General features: G+C 46.2%; 11 protein-coding genes across 11 annotated transcripts; 5 read left to right on the plus strand and 6 right to left on the minus strand.

Annotated features, from left to right (window-relative positions):
- Nucleotides 1-1,384: 1,384 nt before the first annotated feature.
- BGW36DRAFT_384753 (fungal-specific transcription factor domain-containing protein) lies at nucleotides 1,385-4,240 on the plus strand. The gene is made up of 7 exons (XM_046216838.1): nucleotides 1,385-1,463; nucleotides 1,535-2,584; nucleotides 2,635-2,701; nucleotides 2,764-2,950; nucleotides 3,013-3,199; nucleotides 3,273-3,428; nucleotides 3,488-4,240. Exons 2-7 carry the CDS (start codon nucleotides 1,857-1,859, stop codon nucleotides 4,023-4,025), a joined length of 1,863 nt encoding a protein of 620 aa, XP_046068456.1. The 5' UTR covers nucleotides 1,385-1,463; nucleotides 1,535-1,856; the 3' UTR covers nucleotides 4,026-4,240.
- Nucleotides 4,241-5,680: 1,440 nt separating this feature from the next.
- On the minus strand, nucleotides 5,681-7,281 carry BGW36DRAFT_362139 (putative GTP cyclohydrolase II; the record flags this gene model as incomplete). The annotated part of the gene is made up of 5 exons (XM_046214343.1): nucleotides 5,681-5,686; nucleotides 5,749-5,885; nucleotides 5,940-6,084; nucleotides 6,152-7,119; nucleotides 7,161-7,281. 5 exons carry the CDS (start codon nucleotides 7,279-7,281, stop codon nucleotides 5,681-5,683), a joined length of 1,377 nt encoding a protein of 458 aa, XP_046068457.1.
- A 535-nt stretch (nucleotides 7,282-7,816) lies between these two features.
- Nucleotides 7,817-8,539, plus strand: BGW36DRAFT_430344 (uracil phosphoribosyltransferase; the record flags this gene model as incomplete). Its single annotated transcript, XM_046220833.1, has 2 exons — nucleotides 7,817-8,256; nucleotides 8,341-8,539. 2 exons carry the CDS (start codon nucleotides 7,817-7,819, stop codon nucleotides 8,537-8,539), a joined length of 639 nt encoding a protein of 212 aa, XP_046068458.1.
- A 233-nt stretch (nucleotides 8,540-8,772) lies between these two features.
- Nucleotides 8,773-10,492, minus strand: BGW36DRAFT_430345 (putative ATP dependent RNA helicase; the record flags this gene model as incomplete). Its single annotated transcript, XM_046220834.1, has 6 exons — nucleotides 8,773-9,048; nucleotides 9,099-9,299; nucleotides 9,349-9,586; nucleotides 9,640-10,134; nucleotides 10,200-10,356; nucleotides 10,417-10,492. The coding sequence occupies 6 exons, from the start codon at nucleotides 10,490-10,492 to the stop codon at nucleotides 8,773-8,775; spliced, it is 1,443 nt and encodes a 480-aa protein (XP_046068459.1).
- An 800-nt stretch (nucleotides 10,493-11,292) lies between these two features.
- BGW36DRAFT_302458 (putative actin polymerization protein Bzz1) lies at nucleotides 11,293-13,828 on the plus strand (the record flags this gene model as incomplete). The annotated part of the gene is made up of 6 exons (XM_046211785.1): nucleotides 11,293-11,337; nucleotides 11,407-11,433; nucleotides 11,507-12,034; nucleotides 12,099-12,179; nucleotides 12,233-13,373; nucleotides 13,428-13,828. 6 exons carry the CDS (start codon nucleotides 11,293-11,295, stop codon nucleotides 13,826-13,828), a joined length of 2,223 nt encoding a protein of 740 aa, XP_046068460.1.
- A 216-nt stretch (nucleotides 13,829-14,044) lies between these two features.
- Nucleotides 14,045-14,921, minus strand: BGW36DRAFT_384762 (phosphatidylethanolamine-binding protein). The gene has a single exon (XM_046216839.1). It carries the CDS (start codon nucleotides 14,720-14,722, stop codon nucleotides 14,108-14,110), a length of 615 nt encoding a protein of 204 aa, XP_046068461.1. The 5' UTR covers nucleotides 14,723-14,921; the 3' UTR covers nucleotides 14,045-14,107.
- Nucleotides 14,922-16,709: 1,788 nt separating this feature from the next.
- Nucleotides 16,710-17,244, plus strand: BGW36DRAFT_409830 (uncharacterized protein; the record flags this gene model as incomplete). Its single annotated transcript, XM_046219122.1, has 2 exons — nucleotides 16,710-16,883; nucleotides 16,949-17,244. Exons 1-2 carry the CDS (start codon nucleotides 16,805-16,807, stop codon nucleotides 17,242-17,244), a joined length of 375 nt encoding a protein of 124 aa, XP_046068462.1. The 5' UTR covers nucleotides 16,710-16,804.
- A 996-nt stretch (nucleotides 17,245-18,240) lies between these two features.
- On the plus strand, nucleotides 18,241-18,784 carry BGW36DRAFT_463869 (uncharacterized protein; the record flags this gene model as incomplete). Its single annotated transcript, XM_046222235.1, has 1 exon — nucleotides 18,241-18,784. The coding sequence occupies exon 1, from the start codon at nucleotides 18,371-18,373 to the stop codon at nucleotides 18,782-18,784; it is 414 nt and encodes a 137-aa protein (XP_046068463.1). The 5' UTR covers nucleotides 18,241-18,370.
- A 569-nt stretch (nucleotides 18,785-19,353) lies between these two features.
- BGW36DRAFT_362146 (mitogen-activated protein kinase MAF1) lies at nucleotides 19,354-20,359 on the minus strand (the record flags this gene model as incomplete). The annotated part of the gene is made up of 2 exons (XM_046214344.1): nucleotides 19,354-20,289; nucleotides 20,354-20,359. The coding sequence occupies 2 exons, from the start codon at nucleotides 20,357-20,359 to the stop codon at nucleotides 19,354-19,356; spliced, it is 942 nt and encodes a 313-aa protein (XP_046068464.1).
- Nucleotides 20,360-21,014: 655 nt separating this feature from the next.
- Nucleotides 21,015-21,883, minus strand: BGW36DRAFT_362147 (clathrin adaptor complex small chain-domain-containing protein; the record flags this gene model as incomplete). Its single annotated transcript, XM_046214345.1, has 5 exons — nucleotides 21,015-21,176; nucleotides 21,241-21,515; nucleotides 21,581-21,698; nucleotides 21,784-21,817; nucleotides 21,873-21,883. The coding sequence occupies 5 exons, from the start codon at nucleotides 21,881-21,883 to the stop codon at nucleotides 21,015-21,017; spliced, it is 600 nt and encodes a 199-aa protein (XP_046068465.1).
- A 701-nt stretch (nucleotides 21,884-22,584) lies between these two features.
- Nucleotides 22,585-24,475, minus strand: BGW36DRAFT_430351 (Alpha/Beta hydrolase protein; the record flags this gene model as incomplete). Its single annotated transcript, XM_046220835.1, has 3 exons — nucleotides 22,585-23,186; nucleotides 23,244-23,930; nucleotides 23,989-24,475. 3 exons carry the CDS (start codon nucleotides 24,473-24,475, stop codon nucleotides 22,585-22,587), a joined length of 1,776 nt encoding a protein of 591 aa, XP_046068466.1.
- Nucleotides 24,476-26,350: the final 1,875 nt, after the last annotated feature.

Consider the following 26,350-nt stretch of genomic DNA (forward strand, 5'->3'; position numbering starts at 1 on the left):
GATTGATATTACGTTTCATATGTGTTGGTTTACGTGGTTTACTCCGCATAGCAACTCTAACGAGCTCGAGAAGATCGGTCCCCGAGCATATCAGAGGTACGAGTTCTGGTCGAAATTTACTTTTAGTCTAGCGAAGTTGTTTATATGACTAGAGAGGCAGAAACAAATAGCCAGTCCAATTGTCAAAGAATAATGGTCCCTGGCTGAACCATGCACGCTTCACCAGATAGCGTAGATAGCTTCACCTTCCACATCACTCACGAACATGAGCATCTATCCATATTTCCACACCTAGCATGCCGATAAAAGCTAAACTTCCCAAGGAATGGAGGGAGCTAAGCTAAGAGGAAAATCCATTGAGCTAACTAGCTAGTGATCGATGCGAAGATTTCGAACAAAGCTATCAAACAGCAATCACAATCACTCGATATGGCGAAGAATTCACATTGAGTGAAAAGGCAAACTATGCCTTATGGTATTCTGAAGGCACAGCAGATTTTTGTCTGCTGTTAATGGAAAAATGCAGCGCAGGCGATGGGCTTGCACGATGCCTGGAGTGCCTGGCATATGCAGGTTATACTTCTATTCTTAATGATTTTATAATGCTAACTTCTAAAGGCATCATACACAAACCAGAAAAGAGATAAGACAACAAAAAACACCAATCCTAAAAACAGTGTAGTTTACGGTGTTATTTCAGATTCCGAAGACCTATATTCTTCGAAATAAACAATAACTCAACAGTAAGTTATTTTAATAGGCATTATGAAATGTGATTAACTAGATTTTTCTAGCATTCAATCTGGAGATCTCAACAGCGCGAGTCTCTTAGAGACAGAGAGATTTGGTCTTTCCTTGTGAAGATGATTCGTAAAATCCGGGGTCAAGCGATCGCGCAGGCCATCAAATGAAGGATATGGGGGAATAAGGTATCGTCAAATTGCCAAGATATGGATACGAGTGCCTGGTTTTCCTTTTCATTTCATTTCTTTTTTTTAAGTATGAAGTTTCCTTTAGAAATCATGCCTTATTCTTTCTTTTCGCTTTAATTCGTTATTCGCACTACGTAATTTACTTGTATATTACAACGTAAACCCAAATCATAGCGGTCCCAACACAACGAAAATCGTCTGACTCGTGGTGGCAACTCCCACCCTGCGACCGGGTACCTCCACATCCCCAGATTCTCCCCGCATTCCTTTTCCAAAGTACCGAGAGCGCAAACAATCAGCTTTCAGGACAACGATTCCATCTTCAAAAAAACACTTGAAAATGACAGGGCGTCGGGCAGACACAAGTTCTAATTCAAAACCGAATACCAGCAACCCTTCTCGTCGGGGGCGAGTCGCCTGCACGTTTTGCCACGTGCGGAGAACGCGATGTGATGCAGCCCCGGGAACCTCGTGCTCGAATTGCAGCGCATTGGGGCAGTCGTGCATACTGATTGACTCGAAGCGTGGCAAGTAAGTATCTTATTCTTGCTTCTACTTCAAATCTGGATAGGTGATTTTACTAAACCCGATATATCGTGAAGATACATTCGAAAGAATGTCAGGCACTCCCCAACTCAGCGCGCTTGGTCATCCACTATTACCACCGATGGACAGGCAACCAGCCGTGCATCCCAACCATTAACAGCGACATTCTCAATTGACGATATATCTGGAGTATCGGCCAGTTCATTCTGCTCGTTCTCAACCGGCGAACACAATGTCACTACTGCTTCGGCAGACAGTTCACGAAAAGCGGCTGATCGTCATTCCCAAATACTGCCAGCACAGGAGGACCGCCAAATCCCTGCTGAAGCAAACCCGGAGCAGCAACAATTAGCCGCGAAGGATAAAGAAGGGTCGGAAATGCTTTATTTGAGGTTATGTGAATCTTACCTATCACCGCGGCCATCGTCGACTACTCCACCGGGTAGCCACCGAGTCGTATATATGGGGGAATCATATACTTTCAGCTACCTCGTTCAGGAGATCAACAGTCCTCCATCCACTTCAAACAACATATCCTCCTCTCCAGCTCCAATTACACCATTACAACAGCAAAAACGCAAACACCCACAACCCAAGTTACAGTGGTCCGTGCCAGCAAGTGTTGACGACAAGGCCCGCAACTTAGGATACGATCCACAGCTTGACCCGGGCGAACTAGAATTCCTTAACTCGGTCGGAGCATTTTCTGTGCCAGAGAGAAAAATCAGCGATCGATTGGTAAAGACTTTCTCCGACTACGTTTTTCCAATCTTTCCTATATTCGACAGTGCCGACTTTATACTCCAATACAACACCGGCCGTCTGTCTTTGCTTTCACTAAATGCTGTCTATCTGCTCGCTGTAACGCTATGTTCTGATGATTTGATTGCCCAGGCTGGCTTTTCCAATCGTTTCATGGCTCGGAGAACCTTTCACAAACGTGTCAAGGCATTGTACCACCTTGACTATGAAACGGATAAGATAGCTATCATCACAAGTCTTTTTATCATTAGCTTTTGCTGGAATGGCCTTATGGACGAGAAGGATATGTGGCACTGGCTCGGAGCAGCTATTGGGTTAGCCCAGGCGCAAGGGATGCATCGGTCGTGAGTATTCTAGAACTAATAGGGGAACCTAATCTAATCTAAGTTATTAGGACGAATGGAACGGATTTGAGCCTCAAGGAACAAAGGTTATGGAAACGAATATGGTGGTCTCTCTACGTAAACATTCCCTCCTAACATTGCTTCAAGGTTGAATTATGCACTAAAAGCACTCTTCCCAGATACGTGACAGACACAGTGCCGCTGCTCTAGGCCGCCCTCTACGCATTCGAGATGAGGATTGCGATGCTGAAATGCTGCAGGAAGAAGATTTCGAAGGCACTGAATCTCCAAATCCAGCAGTTTTTAGCACGCCAAGGCGAGTTCATATCCTTAGCTCGATTCACCTGGCAAAGCTCTCGATCGTGTGTGAGTAATACACACCCTTGATGTAAAATATCACCTATAAAAGCTAATCAAACATACCACAGTCGGCCAAATCATCCTCGTCAAATTCACTGTGCAAGGGCCAATCATGACCGAATCCGAAAAAACCGACCTAACCAAGAAACTGGAAACATGGCGACGAGAGCTCCCTCTCGAGCTGAGTAGTCAGCACTGTGCCAATCAAACTGCAGACTCTCAATTCTGGGTGAACATTCTCGATATTCTCTACAGGTAGCCCACCATCTCCATATATCTTGTAGCATAGTAGCATAGTAGCAACTCTGGGCTAATATTGACATGACAGCCATCATTTGATACTCCTCCACCGCCCCAATTTCACCGACACGGACAGCGAAAGTTTCTCCGCTAAGAATCTGGCGTTTAGCGCCGCAAGCTCAGTGACACGCGGAATTGAGAATTTGATGATATCCGATACCCTGAGACAGGCCCAGCTTCATGTGTATGCACACTATCAGCGTCAGCCCTGATTAACATACTATTCTAACTCCGTGTTCATAGAATCCCAAGCATCTTCGCCGCACTGGCTATCCAAGTCCTCGTCATTCGCAATTCGAAGCACGACATGCAGAAGAAACTAGCCGAGAACCATGCGCGACAGTGCATGCTCAGCTTGAGCGAGATGCAAAAGTCGTGGCCGGTGTGCAGCTGGGTGCTGAAGCTTTTCGAGCAATTGCTGAAACATAATCGAGAGACGGAGACCTCATCTAGTATCGAGTCGCTGGATTCTGATTCGTCTGGACGAGAGAAGAAAGTTGGGAGGGATTGTGATTCGATGCTGAGAAATCTCAATGCTGAGCAGGCAGATTCTGGATTTGATCAGACTAATGTTGATGAAGGCCCGGTGGAGTGTGATTTGCGAGAGGTTGGCGAGTGTCAGGATGAAGAGGCAAGCAGCAACATGGATTGGATGCAGTCGTTCGCCAATAATCGGTCGTTTACCTTGGATAATGCATTCTCTGCTGGGGATTTCGGTTTCGATCTCAATGACAATACAGAGTTTCTGTCCTACTTGTTGAATCAGGCTCCACCAACATGAATCTACTTGTTTTCGGAATGTTTACTCTATACCATCTGTACACTACTAGGTTCTTCGAACCTATTGTCTATGTTTCTTTAATGATCCATCTGTCTGTGACATTCCTTTCGCAATCTAAGACTGGATAAAGGAAGTACATTTCAATTCAATCCCCGTCCTCCTCACCAAACGCCAGGCCCAGAACTCCATATCACCCAACCAGCCAATCGAACGGGCCGGAGTTGGTAGTTTCAGCAGTTGGAACTAGCACTGCGTCCAGCACTAGACAAGTTCACGCACTCGCCGACGTCAGTCAAACTGACCAGCAGGTTTCCAGTACATCCACCATCAGGACTATCGCCATAGATGTGCACATTGCAACCCCTGCTACTGGCCACGGGGTAGTTGAGCATCACGGACCAAGTATCACTGTGCCCACTACCGACACATCCGGGCAGAGTCACATTGTTGATCACCTTGTTGGATGGACAGTCGGCGGCGGAGTAGAGGCTGTAGCACGCGGAGCCGAGGACAGCGGTCGAGAATAATGTGAATAGGATGGTGAGCGATTTCTAAAAGGAGATTCATGTGTCAGTTCATGCTGACCAGATGACGGATCAATCGGCAGCAGAGCGGTGGAGAGGTCATGCCTAAGGCTTCTTACTGGGTTCATGTTTACTTGCTGCGAGTTGAAGTTTCACAGAAGAGTATGGGTGCGGATGGTTCTATGTGCTTGGTCTTGTATGTGGTTAGTGTCAAGTAGGGTAATCATGAAGGCTAGGTGCCTGCAGATACCTTAGCAAAAGGTTTCTCGATAACCTCGCGAGGTGACTGATAGATGAGGAAGGAATAGGAAAAGGAGACAAAATCTGGCATATAAAAGCCCAAAGACGCTGCATACACGTGATAGGAGTGCCTCAGGCCAACGCTATACACCGGCAAATCCGATTAGTTTCTTCGATATAACCTAGCAGTGATTTAATCCACACTCATCTTTTATAGTATACATGTGCTGCATGGAGTGCAGTCATCAATTGATATTTCCTACACTTTCTGACAATGACTAAAATAGCACCAATCTCTAGTAATGCTCGTGCTGAGTGCTTAACGTAATATGGCTAAAAACAGAATTCTTAATGTCACCATGATATTCGTCTGATAGGATGAAACCTCCGCCATCCACTACATATGCACCTAAACTAAACGTTGGGGGCGTCTTAGTAACCGCAACTCCGCGAGGCTGGAGCGTGGCCCCCTGTGGATCATACTAAACCCTGGTATAGAACAGCGCGACGTTAAACACTTTGATTGGTCTAGACGAGGAACGCTTTGGGGTATGCAGGAAACTAGTGTGGATAGGGGCTTTTAATTTAAGGATTATCAATCTATGTTTTTCTGGGCCCGAGGATTTATCTGTATCAGATGCCCATGTTGATGTCAATCAGTATGGGCTGCCGATCCCTTGATGCTTAGTAGACCAATTACAGAAACCGAGATCATCACAGGCATATATTAGTTAATTAATTAATCAAGGCCTATACTTCTTAATTTCTCGCCTATACTCCTAACCTTATATTATAAAGTATTTCTACAACGGAAGTTCGAATATTACTCTAAATAGAACGAAAGAGGGTAAAATATAAAATTCTTGTATTCAAAATAAAAGTGCATATAAATCAATGCTATGGTATCAACATGTCAGTTCATTCCTAACCCGCAAGGTCCTTGAAAAAGATTTACTCACCGTGACATCTTCCCACTTCTCCCATCCACGTCCCTTGACTTGCGCCAACTCCTCCGTTGTATATTTTTTTCCGGTTGTGAAATAGCCGGCATTTATTTTTGCGTCGATTTCAACGCGGGAGTCCTGGGGGATCATTTCTGTATGGTGTCAGCTATTATTTCGAGAGATACTAATTGAGAAGAGATACTAACCTTCTGGAATGGGAATACGCTCTATAATCTTGATTCCCTGAGCAACAATTGCATCATGTTTCATGTTCGACATTGATAGCATACGGTCGATCTTCTTGATGCCGAGCCAGTGAAGAATGTCTGGCATGAGAGCTTGGAAACGCATCTGAGAACGAATTAGTAGAGTTTATTGAGGTGTGAATAATCAGCGTAAAGAATAGTCTGCGACATACATCACGAACCCCAGCAATATTCTCAGTCCTCTCAAAGTACTTGTCTGCAGTGTCACCACCGCGTTTTCGGGCATTGTAAACTAGATACTTCACCACCTCGCCCAAAGCACGTCCTTCCTTTCGGAAATAAATCACCACTCCGCTTCCTCCATTTTGGGCCTCCTTGATAGCCTCTTGAACACCAAATGCGAGATATGGTCTGCACGTGCAAATATCTGACTGGAAAACATCACTACCATTACACTCATCATGGATTCGAAGAGCCAGCTTCACGTTCTCATCAGCGACACGTTCGGGAGGACCAAAAATATACACAGTGAGACCACCAATCGGAGGAAGGAAGACTTTGAGATCAGGCCGAGTGATCAGCTCTGGATAACTTCCACCGGTGTGTTCGAATAACATTCGACGAAGGGTTCCTTCATCCACACCGAATCGCTCGGCTACGCCTGGCAAATACCATACAGGTTCGACAGCAACTTTGGTTACTTTGACGTCACCGTTCTTGCCCACAATAACCGACCCATCAACTTCGAGTTTGCCTTCACTAACAGCCTTTTCAATCTCAGCCAATCTCATGTTTGCCCGCGTCACGGCCATTGTTGGTCGTAAATCCCAGCCAACATCCAAATACTCCTTGAAGTTCTTGATGATATCATGGCCGAACGGGTCCAGCGAGACAATCTTCATGCGGTCACTCCATGCCGGTTGTTGCGGGAATTGAAAGGTCGGCTCGGTGTTACGAAAGTCGGGCTTGAAGTCCTTCGGCAAGTCGCCGGCGGCAATGGCCAAGGCGTTGTAGATACTATAGCTACCACCATGGGCACCCATTGCATTGCGACGCTTCAATTGCGACGAGTTGCGCGAGACGACAATCGGCCCACGTGATTTGGCATCTGCTGCCCCCCATTGTAGCGGCACAGGGTCGACGCCGTTCAAGCCGGGATAGGTGGTTAACTGCAACGCATCTGTCAGTTGGCTTGTGGTGCGCGACCACTTGGAGAAGGACTTGAATTCACCAAGATGTGTTTACTGAACTGCGACTTGGGCGATTCTAGGGGAGAGCTTGCGTCTGCGGGCTTGGCCTCCGGCACCGCCGTGAAAGGCGGGATTTCCACAGACTCGGGCATTTCTCTCTTCGTGAGTATGTTGCGAGAGAAGAAAAGTGATGCAGGATGGAAAGGAAGAGAGAAGGAATGACGCAGAGGGGCAGTGACCTGCTGTTACTGCGACTGCAACTGCAACGGGGCCATGTGATCTCCCTATCTGCGGCGGCTGCCGTCCAGACCCATCCGCATCGCACAGGCTTATCAGGCCAGCCCAGCCAAACACAACATACTACGAGCGTCTTTTATTTACTGCTGTTACTCCGCCGCCATCCGTTACATGCCTCTCCCATTCTTACTCTCACTCCTCCCAACGCTATTCTTTTTCTTCTGCTCTGTCGTCTTCCCTCTCTATACCCCGCTGAAGCTGTCCAGTGGGGCTTATCAGTGCTGATAAGCCAATCCGCCGAGTGGGCTTCCTCCGCATTATCCCCTCATCTGGTCTCCTCAATCAGGAACGAACACTGCTCGTCTCTACATTACCGTGTGCTAGAAAGCAGGAAAGCTCAAGCAAATCCCCTTCCAGAAAAGCCATCCCCTCGAAGAAAAAGAGCAATCAATGGCACCGCCGACGCTACCCGCCAATGCGCGGGTCTCCACCAACCCATTCCTGCAATCCAAGCTCAACCATTTACGCGACCGATCACTGGGCAGCAGCGCAGTTCGGGCCACCACCGCTGAAATCGCTCGCATTCTAGCCGTCGAGGCCACACAGAACGACCGTGAGACGGCCGCTATCGCGCAAAGCGGCGGCAGGATCGCGTTGATTGTGGTGCTGCGTTCGGGGCTGGGCATGAGCGACGCCTTTCTCTCCCAGCTGGCGCCAGACACCGATGTTGTCGTTTATCATATTGGCATGTTCCGCGAGAAAGTCTCGCTGCAGCCGGTCGAATACTATAACAAGCTGCCAAACAATAATACCGAGATCAAGCGTGTGTACGTGGTGGATCCGTTGATTGCTACGGGGGGTACGGCCAGCGCTGTCATTGAAGTGTTAAGGTATGCATGCTTGTTTGTTGTTGGTGGAGTTTTGCAATTGCGGTGTAGAGAAAAAGGAAATGCATAAGCTAATTCTATCCGCAGGGATTGGCGCGTCGAACACATCACCTTTGTGTCGATGCTGACGAGTCAAATAGGACTGGAGACTGCCTCCAAGGTCTGGCCTGAAGGCACGGATTTTGTTGTCGGCGCCATTGATCCTAGTTTGGATGGACATGGCTATATTGTGCCCGGCATCGGGGATATTGGTGACCGTCTATTTGGGACGGGGCTTTCCCATTGATCTCGCTTTTGTTACGTATGAGTAGATACCTACACGCAATGTATATCCGAAAATTAAATCAACATTAGCCTAAGCAAAGAAATGGTATCTATGGTATTTCATCTCCACCAGCACCCGTCTTTTGAGAAACGACATCAATTAAGGTAGACCGCCTTCACAAACTTTTTCTTGAATCTCAAATTCAACAGAATTCTCCGTTCGTAAAGGACGACTATTTGCAATTAAGAATTCTATCAAGACGTCACCGCAAAATCGCCCCGAGCCCGTGGGTTCTTAATGACTTTCTTGACTAGTTTTTCCACTTCGTCCCAGTCACGGGTTTGGATACCCTCGATAAGGGTATTGAAATACTTTTGAATTTCCATCAACATCTGCCATTCTTCCTTGCTGGATACGAAAGAAATGGCCACACCGACACGACCAAAACGCCCAGTTCGACCGATACGGTGGAGGTATGTTTGAGGATCGCCGGTACGCGGTTGTCCGGGCTTAAAATGCTGTGGAATATCCTGCCAAAGAAGTTTAGCATAATTCAAAATATGACTCTGTTTTGACTTACGTAGTTGATGACCATCGACACGGTAGAAACGTCGATACCACGAGAAAGGACATTGGTGGTGATCAGAACTTTCGCTCGTCCCTCACGGAAGTCATCGATGATCTGATCACGGATGCTACCTTCGACACCACCAGTCAACATCGCAACAGTGTGGCCCTCTTTCGTCATGCGCTCCCTAATCTCGGCAGCAGTTGCACGGGTCTATATGATGTTAGATAACATGCTTTCAAAATGTTAAAACGTCACTAACCTCGACGAAGATGATAGAAGAGGACACCGTAAGAAGACCATAGAATTTAACGAGCACGTTATACTTGTCCTCGTCATTATTGCAATCGAGATAGAATTGCCTAATACCCTCCACAGTAAGTTCTTCTTGTTTCAGCGCGATTTCGTTGGCGTTGGGCGCAAATTTCGCAGCATAATGGCGAATGTGGTCGTCAAACGTGGCAGAGAAAAGCACAACTTGAACAGTCTTTGGAAGCAGTCTACTACAAGTCAGTCGTCATCCATATTGGTCGGATCGTGTTAGATGCCCTACGCTTTGACACGGATACACTGATCACCCAAACCTTGTTGGTCCAGCATGTTGTCCGCTTCGTCCAGAACAAGAACCTTCAATTTGTTCGTGATCAAGATGCGCTTCTTGATAAGATCCATGACAGTACCGGGAGTTCCGCACACCACGGGATGTTCTAATCGAGAAGGTCGCTTGCCTTCCATTGGCACGGCCATTCCAACCGATAGATGCTCCATGAACCTGCCCATCTCGGTTATGACACCTCCGATCTGACGAGCCAATTCGCGACTTGGAGCTAGAACAAGCGCCTGAGGGGCCTTTCTGTTCTCTTCGGTGTCAAGTTGTAGTCGACTCAGAATGTTGAGAGTGAAAGCGGCAGTCTTTCCGGTACCTGACTGGGACTGTCCGATCATGTTGGTCGGAGGGTTGTTCAAAAGAAGAGGCAAGGCGCGCTCTTGGATTTTAGACGGCTTTAGGAATTTCATCGCTACAAGACCCTGGAGAATTTCCGGCGACCTATTTATCAAAGACAAAGAAGTGTCAGAATTGCGCATGTCTGGTTGTGTCGATTGTATACGTACAAGCCTAAATCCTCGAAAGATTTGACCGAAAAAAGCGGGTTGTTGGGATCTGCTTGCAAGTCGCTTAACTTGACTTGAACGTCGTATTCTGACTCCTGGAGGTCACTTCCGCCAAGGGCTTGAGATGCGCCATCTTTGTTCGCGTTATCAGAGGCGTCTGTTGACACACATATTAGCATGTCGGACACACACAACCACAAGAAGGAAGGCTAAGCACCTGTCGAGGCTGCTTCTGGCTTGGTAATGCGCTCTTCCAAGGATTTACCAGTGCCAGAACCCTGATCCGAGGCCATGGTTGCGTTTCTTTTCGAGAAAAGAGCTGGTTGAGCGGGGCGGGGTAGATCCTGGATTTTGTCAACAGTCGCCAGGCAGAGGTTGCGAAAGCGACAGAAACGGGAAAGTTAGATGCAAAGAAGGCAGAGCAACAACTAATTCAGGTCGGTCTCAACAAGCACACACTGACAGCCGATCTCGAGACGGAGCAGCAACAAGAACGGAGGAAGATGCAGCTGTAAAAGTTGCGGCAGAGCAGCAGCTTCCTCTCCCCCGCTAACACCGGCGCTAAACCGCTCTGGGACGGCAGGCAAACAGAGCAGCAAGCAGGGTTCCTCGCTGCCTGTCGCCGATTGCTCTCCCGTCAAGCAATGCAGGGCTATTTCTGATGCAAGCACTGCGAGGTGTCTATTTCTGTCCGGCTTTGGATCAAGCGCTGCGAATGTCCAACAAATAGCGAAGATATCCCAGCCAATCCGCGTCTGCTCCAGACTGAGTCAGTCCCCCCGCAGAGTGAACACATCTCCGGCTGCCGGTGCCCATCGTCAAAAGGGCAACAACCTGGACATATCGCTTACTTCTGCAGACCGTTTGCACGCGCGGCGACATATTGATTCTTTACTTTCGTTCGCCAAAGTACCGACCCGAGCCCGCTTGCCGTTACACCAGCAGGCATTTGGAAGCGTCGTGTTTGCCGCCAGGTTGCTCAGCCACGCCACCAGCGTCGCAGTCCCGACTCGACTCAAACAGCGCACTCTTGGAATTTGGAGTTTGGAGCGCATATGAATTGGCCACGTGAGCGAGTGCTTGCAGAGCTACCATGACCGAGGTCGATGTGAACCCCCAATTTGGGGCGGAATTGAAGGTACCAGTCCGATCGGTCTTTACTCATGTAGGTGTGGACATTAAAAGCTTATACGTTCTGTCTTGATAGGATGCATTCAAACCGGTGAACGCTTGGGTATGAACTCCCAGGCCCTTTACTTCGATAACGCTTGCGACGGCGATTCGATAATTACTAATTAGCGGAATAGGTGTCGAACGGTATCTCGTGGTTGGATGACATTCAGCAATTTTACCGGGAGAGGAGCGTTATTGAGAGAGAGTATGCTTCGAAGCTGTCCGCCTTATGCAAAAAGTATGCAGATCGCAAGGCAAAGAAGATCAGCAGTCTGAGTGTCGGAGATACACCCACCATGACCCCGGGGTCGCTCGAGTCTGCATCTCTCACCACCTGGTCTACCCAATTGAATGCGGTCGAGTCGCACGCAGCAGTTCGCGACAAGTTTGGAGTTGATCTTATCTCTCAGTTAGCGGATCCACTTCGACAGATATCCACACGATATGAGGAACTACGCAAAAGCCACGTGGATTATCATAGCAAATTAGAAAAGGAGCGGGAGTCATCCTTAAGTGACCTCAAGAAGGTGAAAGGCAAATATGATGGCGTGTGCCAGGAGGTTGAAAATCGGCGCAAAAAGTCTGAATCCTCTTTTGATTACAATAAAACCAAGGCTCAGGCTGCCTACCAACAGCAGCTTCTCGAGATGAATAATGTCAAGGTATGCATCTATCCATTGCTATACCGATACGCTACCAGTAAATTCTAACATGGCACTCTTCTAGAACACTTACGTCATTAGCATTAATGTCGCAAACAAATTGAAGGATCAATTCTACCACGAATATGTTCCGGAATTACTCGATGTAGGACTACATAATCTACAGATTGTGAAACTTTTGCTAAGATCATTGCTCAGAGTTTAGAAGATCTCAACCACACCAGAGTTGCCAAATTAAATTCTTACTGGCTCCTCGCAGCTCAGTTGGAGAAAACCGCTTTCGCACAAAGCACTGAACACATAGATCACCTTGCAAGTGAGATTCCGCGCAACAACCCGAAACTTGATTCTTTGATGTTTCTTCAGCATAATACCGCCCAATCACAGGAACCGCCAAATTTGACGTTCGAGCCTAGCCCTGTCTGGCATGATGATGAGACAATGGTGACCGACGAGTCTGCGAAAGTATTTTTACGCAATTTGCTCACGAAAAGTAAAGTCCAGGCTAGGGAGCTGAAACTAGAGGCAGATAAACAGCGACGAGAAGTGGAGAACGCAAAAAAGGTTCGAGAGAATGTCAGGCAAGGCAAAGATAAGCGCGACGAAGTTGAGGTCGTAAAAGCGACCTTCAATTTACAAGAGAGATTCCACGAAGTTGACCGCAAGCGACTAACAGCAGAAGTTGAAACGTCTACTATTATGTCTGTGGTTGGAGACTTGTCTCTGGGAGCCAAGAGTCACAATTTCCGGTCTCAAACGTTCAAAATCCCGACCAACTGTGATCTTTGTGGAGATAGGATATGGGGCTTGTCTGCAAAGGGATTTGATTGTCGTGATTGCGGTTATACTTGTCACAGCAAGTGTGAAATGAAAGTTCCAGCAGAGTGTCCGGGCGAACAAACCAAAGAAGAGAAGAAAAAGTTGAAAACCGAACGCCAAGAGCAGGCACAGACTACTCCAGCCGTCGCCGAAGGGACACCATCAAACGGTGCATCCGATCTGCCTGCCTTAGACCGCAGGGATACGATGAACTCGCTGAGTTCAGGATATGCGGCCAGTGCACATCGATCAGTCTCGGGTTCAGTTGTGTCCATTAAACCCGCGGCAGAAGAACCTGCAGAAGCCGCTGCGCCGAAACCGAAACCATCAATTTCCTCAGCAGCTTCAAAACGCAGAATTCTTGCTCCGCCTCCCTCTCAATACGTCAGTCCGCCTCCAGTTATTGAGGCACCGAAAAGCAGCAATCCAAAGGGGAAGATGCTTTATCCCTACCAAGCTAATGACGACGGGGAGATAACGGTAGATGAAGGGCAAGAGATTGCCGTCTTAGAACCAGACGGTAAGCGGAGTTTCATAATTCGCCTTTTACCCATTACCATGTTTGCTAATATAGTTCCAGATGGCTCTGGTTGGATGCGTGTTCGAGCCGGCTCTCAAGAGGGGCTCGTACCAACAGCCTATGCTGAGGTTACTGCAGCTCCATCTCCAATACAACCAACGAGCCCGGGATTAACGGATCGGCCTGGTTCAACGTATTCCAATTCCTCGGCTTCTTTGGCCGGCAGCGTAGCTGCAAAGAAAGTGGGCCCTGCCGTGGCTCCCAGACGTGGCGCAAAGAAGCTTCAATATGTAGAAGCATTATATGACTATGAAGCACGATCCGACGCCGAGTGGACCATGTCCGAAGGCGATCGCTTTGTATTGGTCACTAAAGACAGCGGGGACGGCTGGGCGGAGGTTGAGAAAGGTGGCCAGGTGAAAAGTGTCCCTGCAAACTATATTCAAGAGGTATAGCTTTTGGTTGTGCTTTGATTCGTGTATATAGTTTTCTCTTAGCGACATTGGTTTGCCACAATTAGCATGCAGGAATGATGTGGATCTAGAGCATTTAAATCAATCATACTTGGAATCACCAAATCAATTACTGGCTCCAGAATACGAAAATCCACTAATATAACGCCATATATTCAGCTCCTAATCCATGTATACGATCGGATATAACAGACTCGAGCAAAAACAAGCACCCTGATAATCCTAACACGACAAAAAGCAGAGCGGCCAAAATCAATACCATCACGATCTCTCCCACACCCCAATCCACTCTCCCCAAGCAACCAGCTTACCATCCATCTGCTCAACAATCTCAGCCTTCGTCGCCGCCGGACTCAACTTGCTTGTATCAAGCGGTTCACCAAGACCAATGATTTGAAAAAAGTATCGATGAGGACCATGACCCAACAATCCTCTCGGCGGAATATACACGTTTTTCCGCCGATTCAAACCATACTTGAACCCACCTTTGAGAGTAAAATTTGCTGCACCCTCCTCCTCGCTGCTCTCGAAATCCTCATGCGAAACACTGGTCTTGGCTGCCGGGATCGAGTAGTAAAGACCATGTGTGACTGGTTCAGCCAGCGGCGCGTCTGGGTCTTCTACAACCAGAAGCCATTCTTTCACGGATGATGATGACTCTGCCCCTGTTGTCCATTTTAGGGTTGGGAAGTGCCCGGTTTGGAAAAAGCTATACTCGGGAGGAATTCTTGAGCCCGATGGGCCGATGTCCGGACATTCGAGGGTTATCGTTGGCTTGGAGATCTTCTCAAAGGGCTTGGTTTTGGATATTAATCCCGCGTCGTGGCCCTTGCGCTTGCTAAGAGTCCATGCGAGAAGTCTCTCGATATAGTCCATTCTTGATAATTTCGAAGGTAGTGAAGCGAGGGTGTATAGTGGTAGGGTGCTTTCTGATTGGCCGAGCTCTATATACTTGATCGCCGAATAACCTTGTAGGTGTAGGCAAGGTTTGAGTCGGCAGTGTGTTGAATGTATTAATTGGTGGGACCTTTTGTATGAAGACTTGCTTTTCTCTCAGTCCAGTTGCATCTTGAGAGAGCGAAAGTGATCATGGATGTCACGACTGAAGCTGGAGTATTGTAGGGGGCAGCGCCGGCCCGGAACCGGCCCGATGCTTACTTAAATCACAGGCCGCCAACAATCCCCTTAATACTAAGCTTTGCATTTAGCATAGATCAATAATCAATTGAGGTGTCGTAATCAGCGTGTTCGGATCAATTACATCCAGTCTTTCATTCCTTAGCATTAGCAAGGAAGTTTTGTACACTGGATGCATTGTTTCCTCGATATTCACCGCAAAGTGTCGCTAGACGTCAATCAAGAAACAATAGGATACACCAGTTGACGGTAACGAGTTGTGAATGCGATCAAGTACACGAAGTGTGCAGGCCACGAATATCAAGTTTGAAATCTCTAATTCTTGTCATGCCACTTTTAATAAATGCACCAGCAGCCTGTTACGTAAACTTGCTAGGTTTGTGTCAAATCTTCCTTCTTCCTTAGGCTAAAAAGCTTTCACCTTAATATCTTGTATAATATGGTGCATATTCAGTTTGATATATCTCTCCCAGGTTATAAAGGAAAAAACCTTAACGTTCTGTTTTGTGTAAGCTGGTAATTTTTGAGATATAACGCGAAATATTTGCTGGCTTGGCTTATTATAGCTCCAGTTCTTTTAATTTGGTATAGTAAGAGCTTCTCGGTACTTAGACATTTGAATTAAGGATTTTAGGGTCTTATAAGAAGTTATGAGCTCAACTAGGCCTTCTGGGTTCATAACTGTGAAAACCTTCCCATTAGGTAAATACGTTTCGGCCTTAAGTTAATAGCTCTAGTGTAAGTATGGTTCATACTCCATAGTCAGTTCGACATTCTAGTACTCAAACTAGCGCGTATGAGACCAATCAACGCATTTTAATTTACAGCAAATGGATCTCCTACTGTAAGAGCTGCTTCACTCCGTAATTAAATAAGCTCCGTTCATCAAACCCTAGATGCCTGTGATCGCCATGGCCAAGCCGCCAGAACACGCGTAATTTCCCTCAATTCAGACCGGGGGTTGCTGTTGCGTCGGTGAAATTACGCAGGTGTGTATCTATAAGTGCAATAAAGTGGATGGATCACCTTACACAGATTAGGCACAGGGCTGGGCAGGAACCTATAGATGTAAAGTTATGACGATCTGCCGATCAATCCCCAGGAAGCTTCGCAATGTGAGCTTTAATTGACGCTTGCCGCGTAATCACTTGACCAAAATTAGGAACGTCTATTTCAAAATAATTTACGTAACTAAATAAGTAAAGAGCTTAATTATGAAAGGGCTAGCGCTATTTGGCCAGAGCTTCTTCATTTCAATACACATGGTGTAATAGTACTTGGAAGAAGAAGTGGTTAAGGTGTATGAACAATCCATCCAACATCTATACTTCAAGGGAACTACAAGTATCAATTGATGAATGGATATGATACTTATCAGATTCAGAACAGAAACAGTAACGGCAATAATTCATAATAACATGTGTTCCAATCACGATCTATAGGGCAACAGCTGAGCCATCTTCCAATGCGTGTCGAACACCTATCATGGCCGGCCGATCAGATCATCGTAATGGGCCATCCTAAAAACAACAAGGCTTGGTCCCCTACATGCATTGATGACGAAAAGGCTGACGAAGTCATACATGGGAACTTATATTCGCAATATACCACGGAGATGAGGTAGAAAGCTATTCATTTACCGGCGTGATCAAGGGTGATCTCTAGCAGCTTCGTGGTTATAAAGCCATGGTGAAATCTCCAGTTGCTACCTGTAACTTTCCTATCAATCAGTCATCATCAATTGATATTACAGAGTCCCCTGTCTAAGTTCTGTTTCTCATATCCTTTATATATACGCTCATATCCGAAGACTTTCTCAATATGAAGGTGTCTATTGTCTTGTCAGCTTTCATGGTTGCCAGCTTGGCTTCTGCTGCTGCTGTGCCTGTAGCAGAGCGCGGTAAGTACTATTCTCAGATGCTTCATTTGATATATTTACCAATTCCCACTGCTTGGGCCGCGCAGGTAATCAATTAAACCCTGAAATCCGTGATGCCGATAAAAACCATCCACCACCTCCTCCTCCTCCCTCTGCCACTGACAAACCTCACCCACCGCATACAAAGCGCGATGGGGGCGAGCATCCTCCTCCACCTCCCCCCACTGACAAGCCTCATTCACCACATACGAAGCGCGATGAGGGCGAGCATCCTCCTCCACCTCCTCCCACTGACAAGCCTCACCCACCGCATACGAAGCGCGATGAGGGTGACCACCCTCCTCCTCCAACTGGCAAGCCTCACCCTCACCCCCCTGCTTAAAACCCAGGGGTTCGTGAAAGATCTTCTTTTCCTCGATATTCCATAAGCACAAGAGCCCTCATCTCGTCCAACAGATGAGATATGTTAAATTGAATATATATTCACTGCTTAAGCTCATGAATGTAATCTGGTAGTGTCGAGTTCTATTATTATCTGCTGAGAAAACTGTCCTGTATCCAACTATTATCATTCATTATCATCATTGATCTATATGCTTGTATTTATCACTGCATGTGTAAATCAATGCTAGCCTTTCTCATATTTCTTATGATCCAATAAACTGTGTAGGGCATCAGGCTCGTAGATGTGTAGAGCCACAAAGTCTTCTTAGATTTAATAACTAATGAAACAAATAGTGAATCCAACCATAACTATATATGTACTACGTAGTGTCTCCCAATCAGGGACTATCCTTCGACCACTCGTGATTGACATTCATTTGCTATCATCAAGATGAAAAATGAACTATATGTAGGAAATTGCTGAGATGACAATATTTTTTCAATTCATATTTTTCTAGCCATTAGAAATTGAATATCAACATCATAGCTAGTTAACTATAACAATATAGTCTATCGACAGATCCACATATGTGAAGCACATAAACACCATGTGTTTACATCACCGATAAATGAAATCAATATGCAGTGCTATTAACCTTCGCTTTTTCTGGTATTATATTGATGTTATACATAGTTCTACCATCCTCAATTAGTTTGACTTTTCGCCCCAAAAAATAATAATGGAAATTAAATTTGAACTATAATCGAATTCATTAGCATTTGAATCATACTCAACATTTTTAACCTTCTCTTGTCGCTATCGGCAGTAGACTTGAGATATCGTTCTGTATAATTTAATATATACATATTATTACACCATCTTTAGTCCTTCAGAACATTGTAACCATCAAAGATTGGAAGTACTCTTAGAGAGATATTATGTAATAAATATACCCAACTACCGAACATTCTGAATCCCTTTCAGAATTAATAACATGCGGCCATAACTCAATATTCTCGAAACCAGCCAACTTGGCTACCAATATACAATACATATACAGCCTCTCTCACATTCAACCCTTACTTTCGCTCTAACCACCAACACTACACTCATAACCTCAGCCATGTCACTCACCCAACAAGAATTCACCACACGACCACCCCACCCAGCGCCAGGCACACCTCCAGTTTGGATACCCACCGAGACCAACCAATGGTACTCCATCGGGCCTGGGATCTGGGAATTACATCTGAACGGCGAACGGGGATCGCACAATAGGTCTGTGCTGCAATGGTACGAGCCGGGTGCGACCTCCGCCACCGACGAGGTCATTACGCACACTTATATTGAAGAGGTTTGCTTTCTGGAAGGGGGTCTGGAGGATATTAGTCTGGGGAAGGCGTGGGGACAGGGCGCGTATGCGTTCAGGTTGCCGGGGATGAGGCATGGGCCGTATAAGGCGGATGGGGAGAGAGGTTGTTTGATGTTTGTGAAGCTAGTGCCAGGGGAGGAGGGAGGATCAGGATCTGTCGGGTAATGGGTGATTACGTGTTACTTGGCTAGTACTTTTATTTTGATGAATGATGTGGATTGATCAATTGGTTATTCTGAATTTCATATCATTAAGTAATAAAAATAAGTACATCATCGCAGAGGACATCTCGATCCAGAGGAGAGCAAACCAGGTGTACAGCAAGAAATTGGAAAGGAAAAGAAAAGATTAATACATTGCGAAAATAACGCAAACAGCCTACGCGCCATCATATAACGCCGGCCTAACCCATCATCCATTCCGCACTGAACCCGAACGTAACAAATATCATACTCGCTTGAAAAGAAATATAAAGAAGTTATAGCAGTAAGCAAAAGCTCTCCTCGGCCCTAAGGCCAAGGCCACTGCTCTCACCAGCGGCCAACGCCTGATCCCATGCAATGCTAAATAGCAGAACGCGCAGTACAAATAGAACAAGGACCTCACGAGGCCCAACGGACTTCAGAATACGACACACCGATAAAGATAATAGTCCAGGTCACACTCGGCATGAATTGTGACACATAAATTTGGCCTTTATAGTGAGAAGGCCAGTGAATTCAGGTGCTTGCCGTTTACACCTCCATTGAATCAACCATTTCTTCGCTCATCGCACGAACGAAGCCCTTGTGGGCTCGTGAGGAATTCGTGTCCTTTGTCGGGGATTCTGCTTCGTCATCCGATGTGAGATTACCAAGCCAAAACCGCTGGCGCTTCTTCGCAGTCACGTCTGGCGTGAGGTAGGCATCTTCTGGTCCTCTCTTGCCAGCCGACGTAGCGAGCCCATCCCACGTGTCTTCATCCTCGTGACTCATGATCGGGATGCCACGAAGATAGATATAGCAGACGCGCTTGCGCTGTTTATTGAAGAAGAAGTAGTTGTGGCTCCATATCGCTCCATCGTCATCATCATTCATATCATCCTCAGGTGCGTAAGAAAATATCGCACACTCGTTAAGACTCATTTGCTCATCAATATGCTTCCACATCCGCGGTCCCCATACCGTTGTGGACCCAGGACTGTAAGACCCTGCAAACGAATCGTTTGGCGGCGAAGGCGTGCCGTCCCCACGAAGATGGGGGCGAAGATTGTGGAGCGTCATGTCTAAGTTATTCATAACTTTCTTCAAATTTCGCTCGCGGCGAAAATCCGTGGGTCGCAGGACATGACTATAATCGTAATCAGGATGACTTGCATTTAAAGTCGCAATCAAATACGCAAAAGTGCGGCGACTTGAATGCTCCGTAAGTGGCCCAAACGGACTAGATCGCGAGAGGTTAAGTGAGAGCGCGACACTAGATGCTGTCGCGCTTGGTGGCGACAACGACGCCGACAGTCTCAGAAGCGACTCATATTGCGATTCCAACGATTGCTCGATCTTGTTATACAGTTTGCGATCGTCTGACGCTGCCTTTGTGATGTAGAGGTCGCATCCGCCAACGACATTAAGATCCGGTGTGTCAAAATTCAGAGCATTTGACACCTCTTCGATAGAGGGTAAGGGAAGGTACTATATTCAATGCGCGTGAGAAAGATCTATCAAGCGACACTCGCGCCAGGTCAGGGAGACATACCTTCATCTTGCACGCAGCTGGAAACCAGGCTCCGCGCAGTATTCTAGCGTTCTTGTGAATCTGTAGGTAGTCGGCGCGCTAGACAAGATTGTAATCTTAGGAGTGGCGATGGGAACGCAGGCAAGAATGAGATCTAGCTGCGTCGCGCGACGACCGGTAATAAGGTGTTCCCAAGTTGGCTAGTAGAACAAGCTTATAGGGGAAGGGATGGAAGCCAGACGATGATCGTCTAGCAGGAAGCCATGGTAAAGAGCGACTTGTTTGTATTGGAAATTAAGGTCGGGGTGAAGGAACAGTACAAGTGAGAGGAGAGAGAGCAGGAGATAAGGTCAAGTGGTGATGTGATTGCGGAGTTGCGAGCAGGGCAGTCACGTGGTGAGACCGGCCGCAGCCAGTGATATCCCGCGCTTACTTCACATGGACGAAAGCAGGCTGCAATACGGAACATTGAAAGACAACGGGTAGCAGCGTCATAGCCCGGCCCTTTTCAAACTGACTTCAATATCATCTGTCATCTGGAACACCCGGACAGCCAGTATTAGTATTTCCATAGCAAGAAACAGAAGGAAGAAAGTATGTGACACCAATGACGCCGTAACGCTGCGAGAAGCCCCGAAACCAAGGAAAATATATATATATATATAAACAGCGACATAAGTCGTTACATGATCTTTGTAACAGAATCCTCCTCGACCTGGGCAGATGAAATTAGCGACAGGAAAATGGTGGAAGGAACCAGAGCCAGTGGGAGTCGTGGACATGGGAGAATTTTTCGAGGCGAACGGGTATGCACAGTGGATGGATGGTACAATGTATTGATATGCTGGAGCAGTAAAGGAAAAGAGAGAGAATGGACAGCGAGAGGCGAAAGAAACATCACCACTTACCTCGAGATCTTCAAGGCTGTCCTGCTGGCTGATACACCTCAAGACATTCTTCTTACTACTCTCTTGCATTTCCCCTGCCAGCAGAAGCTCATCAAGAATAAAGTATGCCTTTTGGAAGTTGAAAATGATATCCAGCTCGCACACGTTGCCGTAGTATTTGTCCATTTGCTCGACGTAGCGGTGCACAATCTCGAGGCCGATTAGCTCGTTATCTGAGGCAGAGCAGCCGGCAATGAAGAATAGGGAGGCATAGCGACGATAAACGACTTTCTGGTCTGTCATGAAAATTAGGAAACGTCAGCATCGACCAAAACAAAACGGTATTAGGCGTGCCGCCAACCTTTGTACTCCAAGAAGTTGCACATGCGAGTGCGTCTAGCCAGGACCAGCTGGGAGACATCCTTGACAATCTTGGCCTTGTCTTTGGGCGAGAGTGTAGTGAACCATTTGGCCAAGCGCTAAGAGAAGAAAAAAAATATTGTGAGTCGGTGAACTTGAAACTTCATCAAAACCCTCAATCAAAAGGTGGGCGACGAGACATACCACTTTCCCTTGGCGCGACAGGAGAATCAGGTAGCTGAAGTACAGGTCAATTTCGAAATTTATATCAGGCGAGCACAATGATTACTCACTGAACCGGCATGATTATTTGTAGAGGGAAGAAAAAGCAGACTGTTCGCGACAAGTCGGGGTTTGTTGTGGGCAGAGGAGCAGTGGTGAGCGAAAAACGGCTGGCGGAGCGGAGCTAGGGTGGGTTTAATGCCACATTACAATATGCAGGCGGGCGATGGAGGGGTTTCGCACAGTGAGCCACACGATCGGGAAGCACTCGTAGCTGCGTAAAGATTGTCTGGTTGATGAATATGGTCTGTCTGTGTACAGGATGATCTGCAACAAGCTTGCTCTGGCTTTTTGGATGCTGTTGTCGATATTCTGACAGATGGCCAGAGACCTGGCGAGGATCACTAGACTGTAAACGGACTAGCGGCTCGGTTTGCTCCTTGAAACCAGCGGCTAGGCCAATCACAGTGCATTCATAGCAAGCTGTACTTTTATACAAATACATTCGCTAGCAAATAGGCGGACAGAGAAGAGCTATTCACAATATCAATGGATGAGGCGGGAGAGTGGATATTACATATGGGTATAAATGACTAAATAAAGAAATATACAAAAATCAATCATTTTCTTAAAATAGGCTCCATAAGATAGCTGTATAGTATATAAATATATAACTATCTGATTGTTATGCCACGATCTGATGTAGTATTCTGTTAGACTGGAAATTTTCGTGGTCTTCCTAGTTGTTTCGCTTGCTCACTGAAGTTGTAGGAGAGAGTTGATTCAATTTCGAAGAACATGTCCTTGGCTCAACAAAAACTCACACTTCTCAGAGTCATCTACATCTGCAACTAGTGTAGGCTTTGCATCAGAATCAATACCTAACACCGTCGAGTTAGTGTCGTACTGAACCCACATCGGCTTAGCCACTGTTGATATCGCATTTGGATCTCTAGCCAGAGCGAAAGACAGGAAATAATCTTTTATAGTTCTTGCAAGCTGTGGATTCAAAACATCGTTAGAGGCTCTGAGCAGATATGGCTGTGTAGATGAGTGTATGGCAATTCCGTAGTTATATGTCATCTTCCAAATTGGCAATCCATTTTTCTGGAATGTGTTTGCGAGTAAACGTGTCGGACAGCCGATGAAAGCGTCTCCTAGGATTGCCTGTCGCTGGTAGAAAGGCGCGTCAAGAGTGAGAGTGGGCATCAGCGCAAAAATGTCTAGAAAGAAACTCTTTTGAAAATAATTTCCCGAGAAATCAGATAGAGGGTAGAGATTGAATAGCCGCTCGAAGAAAGAAGCGTTTGCTGCGGGCCACACATCCTGGAGATCTGGTTCGACTTGATCTTCGGAATGGATGGACATGTTGGTAAACAGCACACCTAAGAATCGATGAATGAATATACCTCTGGCAATTTAAATGTAATGTGTTTGCCTACCTTCAAATTCCTCGTGGTCAGTTAACAGAGGAACACGGCTAAACCGACCAGCAGCAATCTCATCCGTTGGCAGACCCTTGATAGCTCTTCCATCGATAGATGGACCGAACCAAAAGTCACCAAACCCGTACTCGCCGAGGTTATAACCAGCAGACATTACAGAGCCAACCACGTTAGTTATATCGCTCGATGAAAGGGCGCGCAGACATGGGAGAGATGAACAATTTGCCACTTTGAGAAATGCGTTATATTGAGTCTCTAGCGCTTCGTCGTCGTGATATGGCTGTATCCAGGGATATTCTAAAAGAACCAGACTGTTCAGCTTCAAGTTCATGTAAGCATTAGTATGGGAAGCGTTACCAGCAATAGCGGCCCAGAAAGGTGGCTTCTCTTCTCCGCCGTTTAGCATCAGCTGAGCGACAACAGACCCTCCTCCTGCGCTACCACCCCAGATAGTAACCTTGGAAGGATCCCCTCCAAAATAAGAGATGTACTTCTGTACCCATTCTAATGCTAACCGTTGGTCCAAAATCCCCGCATTGGCAGTGCCATTCTGTCTCAATTCTTGACTAGACAGGAAACCTAATGGCCCTAGCCTGTACTGGATCTCGACATAGATCACTGACCCTTTAGATTCGGAAACAAAGTTGTCACCAGCATATAGCTCAGAGAAGCCAAGGGTATATCCTATGTATCATCATCAGACATGCAATTTTTCATACAAGAATTGCGAGAGGAATCCAACCTCCACCGTGGATCTGAACGATGACGGGTAGGTTATCGGATTGAGGGTTACTTGGTATCAGCACATCTAAAAGTAGACAATCTTCAGATTCCTGCAGCGCGGGAAACCCAACCGTTCCTCCACCAGCAGCGATTTCGAGAATGACAGGCCCGCTCAAGAACCACGAGGGTATTGCCAATGGACAGGTCGGACCAGAACTGGCTGCATCAATTACAGAGTTCTGTTGCTCAGTGTTCTGTATTGGCACTGGAGGCTGCCAGCGTAGGTCACCAGTTGGGGGGCTAGCATAGTGAATGCCACGATAGGAGATGATTCTGTCAACGTTAGTCTTCTTCAGAGCGAAAGACGCATATCCTAGTGAGTACCCCAGATCATTGTTCACTGCACCCTTATAAGAAGCATATGGTAGTTTGACTACTGGATTTGCTGCATTAACAACACCCAGTAAAGCGCAAAATAACAGAAGTAGGTGGGAATCAAAAGTCATTATGAAATTTCCAATGAGAGGTCGTGTTTCGCAAATAATTGGGAAATCGCAAGTTCTGGTCTAAAACAATGTACCAAGACATCACTTATTTAAGTTATATTCAATATATCTAGCCAGTAATATATGCTTTATATTCCAGGCCATAGTTAGTAGTCGTCTCCAGCCGGAAGAGAGGAAATTTGATATCAAAGTATGAAGAATGCATGCCAAAAGCTCCTTTTCTCCGAAACCAATCTTTCGTCAAGAAATTACTATTAATGTTGTATGAGATACGGGGTTACTTATAAGCCACGTACAATAAGTTATATTAATTGATAATATTGATTAACTAGCCTGTTACATACGAATGTGTCTTCCAAAAAGAGGCCGAGGCTGCTCGTATTCGTTTATCGCTAGTTTCATTTGTTGCTTTGATGAAGGATGTCTCCTGTGATGAGATACATAAATCCCGAGGGGGCTTTGATAGATCGACAACATCGAGGTGCTCGCAGGAACCGCACTCGTATAGTCGGCTATACACGTGCGCAAGGGCACACGGACAGCAAAAAATGTGTTTCAAAAATTCTAAATGGATTAAAGCTATCAACGACCCAAAACCAGACCAATAACAGGGCAGGACTTTTTGTCATTTAAGGAAACTAGATTCATTTTTTCTTTTCCGCTAGCATGGTGTTGGCAATTTAGGGGTCCACTACGTGTCACTTAGATGACCTCTACTCTCCATTAAGAATTCCTTCTGCATTCCTTCCGGCGGAAATGACCGATGGACTGGACTCAGGAGAAGAAATATGTCTAGATTCTTGAATACATTTATGTGCTGTCAGTCTCAATCATTATACATATTCAGAATGCATACAGAACACAGATACATGTAATTAAGCCTAAATGATATTGCCACATGGCAATACGATACTCACGGCTAATTTCAATGGCTTGGACAACTATCGTCTATTTTTAAGGCTGGTTTTGTCTCAAATAATGGGCATGCCTTTAAATTGACCGTAAGAAGAGGTTCCAGTTCCTAGCCTTAGGCAAGCACACTAATTACCTGACAAAGCTGGACGATTGCCAATATAAAGAAATATTCAATAGGGCCTGAAGAAATTTTACTCAGGTTGAATGTGACTGGATGATGCTACAGCGACATTTACTATATGCTGGAAGATCTTCCATTGCCACGGATGAGTGACCTTGGAGTGCGCTCTTCAGGTCATAAAGGGGAAGGTATAGTTGTTTGCCATAGGTAGCAATGTGACATGTTGGAAAATCGGAGACCAGGCTGGAGTTGCATCGACTTGGGATACTTGCATGAGTTGCAAATTATGTTTAAGCAAAATGGAATGCTAATGTACACAGGCGATTCCAACTTGTTAGCGATCACATGACACAACAAGACCTAAATCACCTCCTAACCATCCCCCAATAGCTATCTATCAATTGCTCTATCCACGTACTGGTCTATAGATAGTAACAGGATAATACAAAAGCATAAGCTTAAACAAAGATTAATACTTGAGACACATCAGCATCTCAGCTTAGCTGGCCGTCTGTGCCGAAAGCTGTCTGCGCCGCAAACAAGGCCCGGAGAGCTCCAGCGACGGTTTATCTGAGGATACGCTATCGGCACGGAATATTCGTAATCTGATAGTGGGAATTGTTAATTTTTCTGGGCATTGACATTGGTTAGGTAACTACAGTTGATCCGGCATATACGAACTGTGATTTCTTGCATGAGATCGCCCGTAAGAAATGTGTTCGTGTACAGGATAGTTATAGTGGTGGCGGCCTGCATGTCCCCTAGGGACTTTATTTTACCGCAAGGCCAGGATAGATTTACAAAAGTCCTTCTCCACGAGGAGAGCCCTCGGCAAATAA

Source organism: Talaromyces proteolyticus (assembly GCF_021365285.1).
Source record: "Talaromyces proteolyticus strain PMI_201 chromosome Unknown BGW36scaffold_10, whole genome shotgun sequence".
NCBI lineage: Eukaryota > Fungi > Ascomycota > Eurotiomycetes > Eurotiales > Trichocomaceae > Talaromyces > Talaromyces proteolyticus.

Excerpts from the sequence above, each read along its gene's own strand:
- BGW36DRAFT_384753 (XM_046216838.1), top strand. The coding sequence starts at position 1,857 with ATGCTTTATTTGAGGTTATGTGAATCTTACCTATCACCGCGGCCATCG. Across the intron at positions 2,702-2,763 it reads GAATATGGTGGTCTCTCTAC|ATACGTGACAGACACAGTGC; the intron begins GTAAACATTCCC and ends CACTCTTCCCAG. Across the intron at positions 2,951-3,012 it reads GGCAAAGCTCTCGATCGTGT|TCGGCCAAATCATCCTCGTC; the intron begins GTGAGTAATACA and ends AACATACCACAG.
- BGW36DRAFT_384762 (XM_046216839.1), bottom strand. The coding sequence starts at position 14,722 with ATGGACTATATCGAGAGACTTCTCGCATGGACTCTTAGCAAGCGCAAG.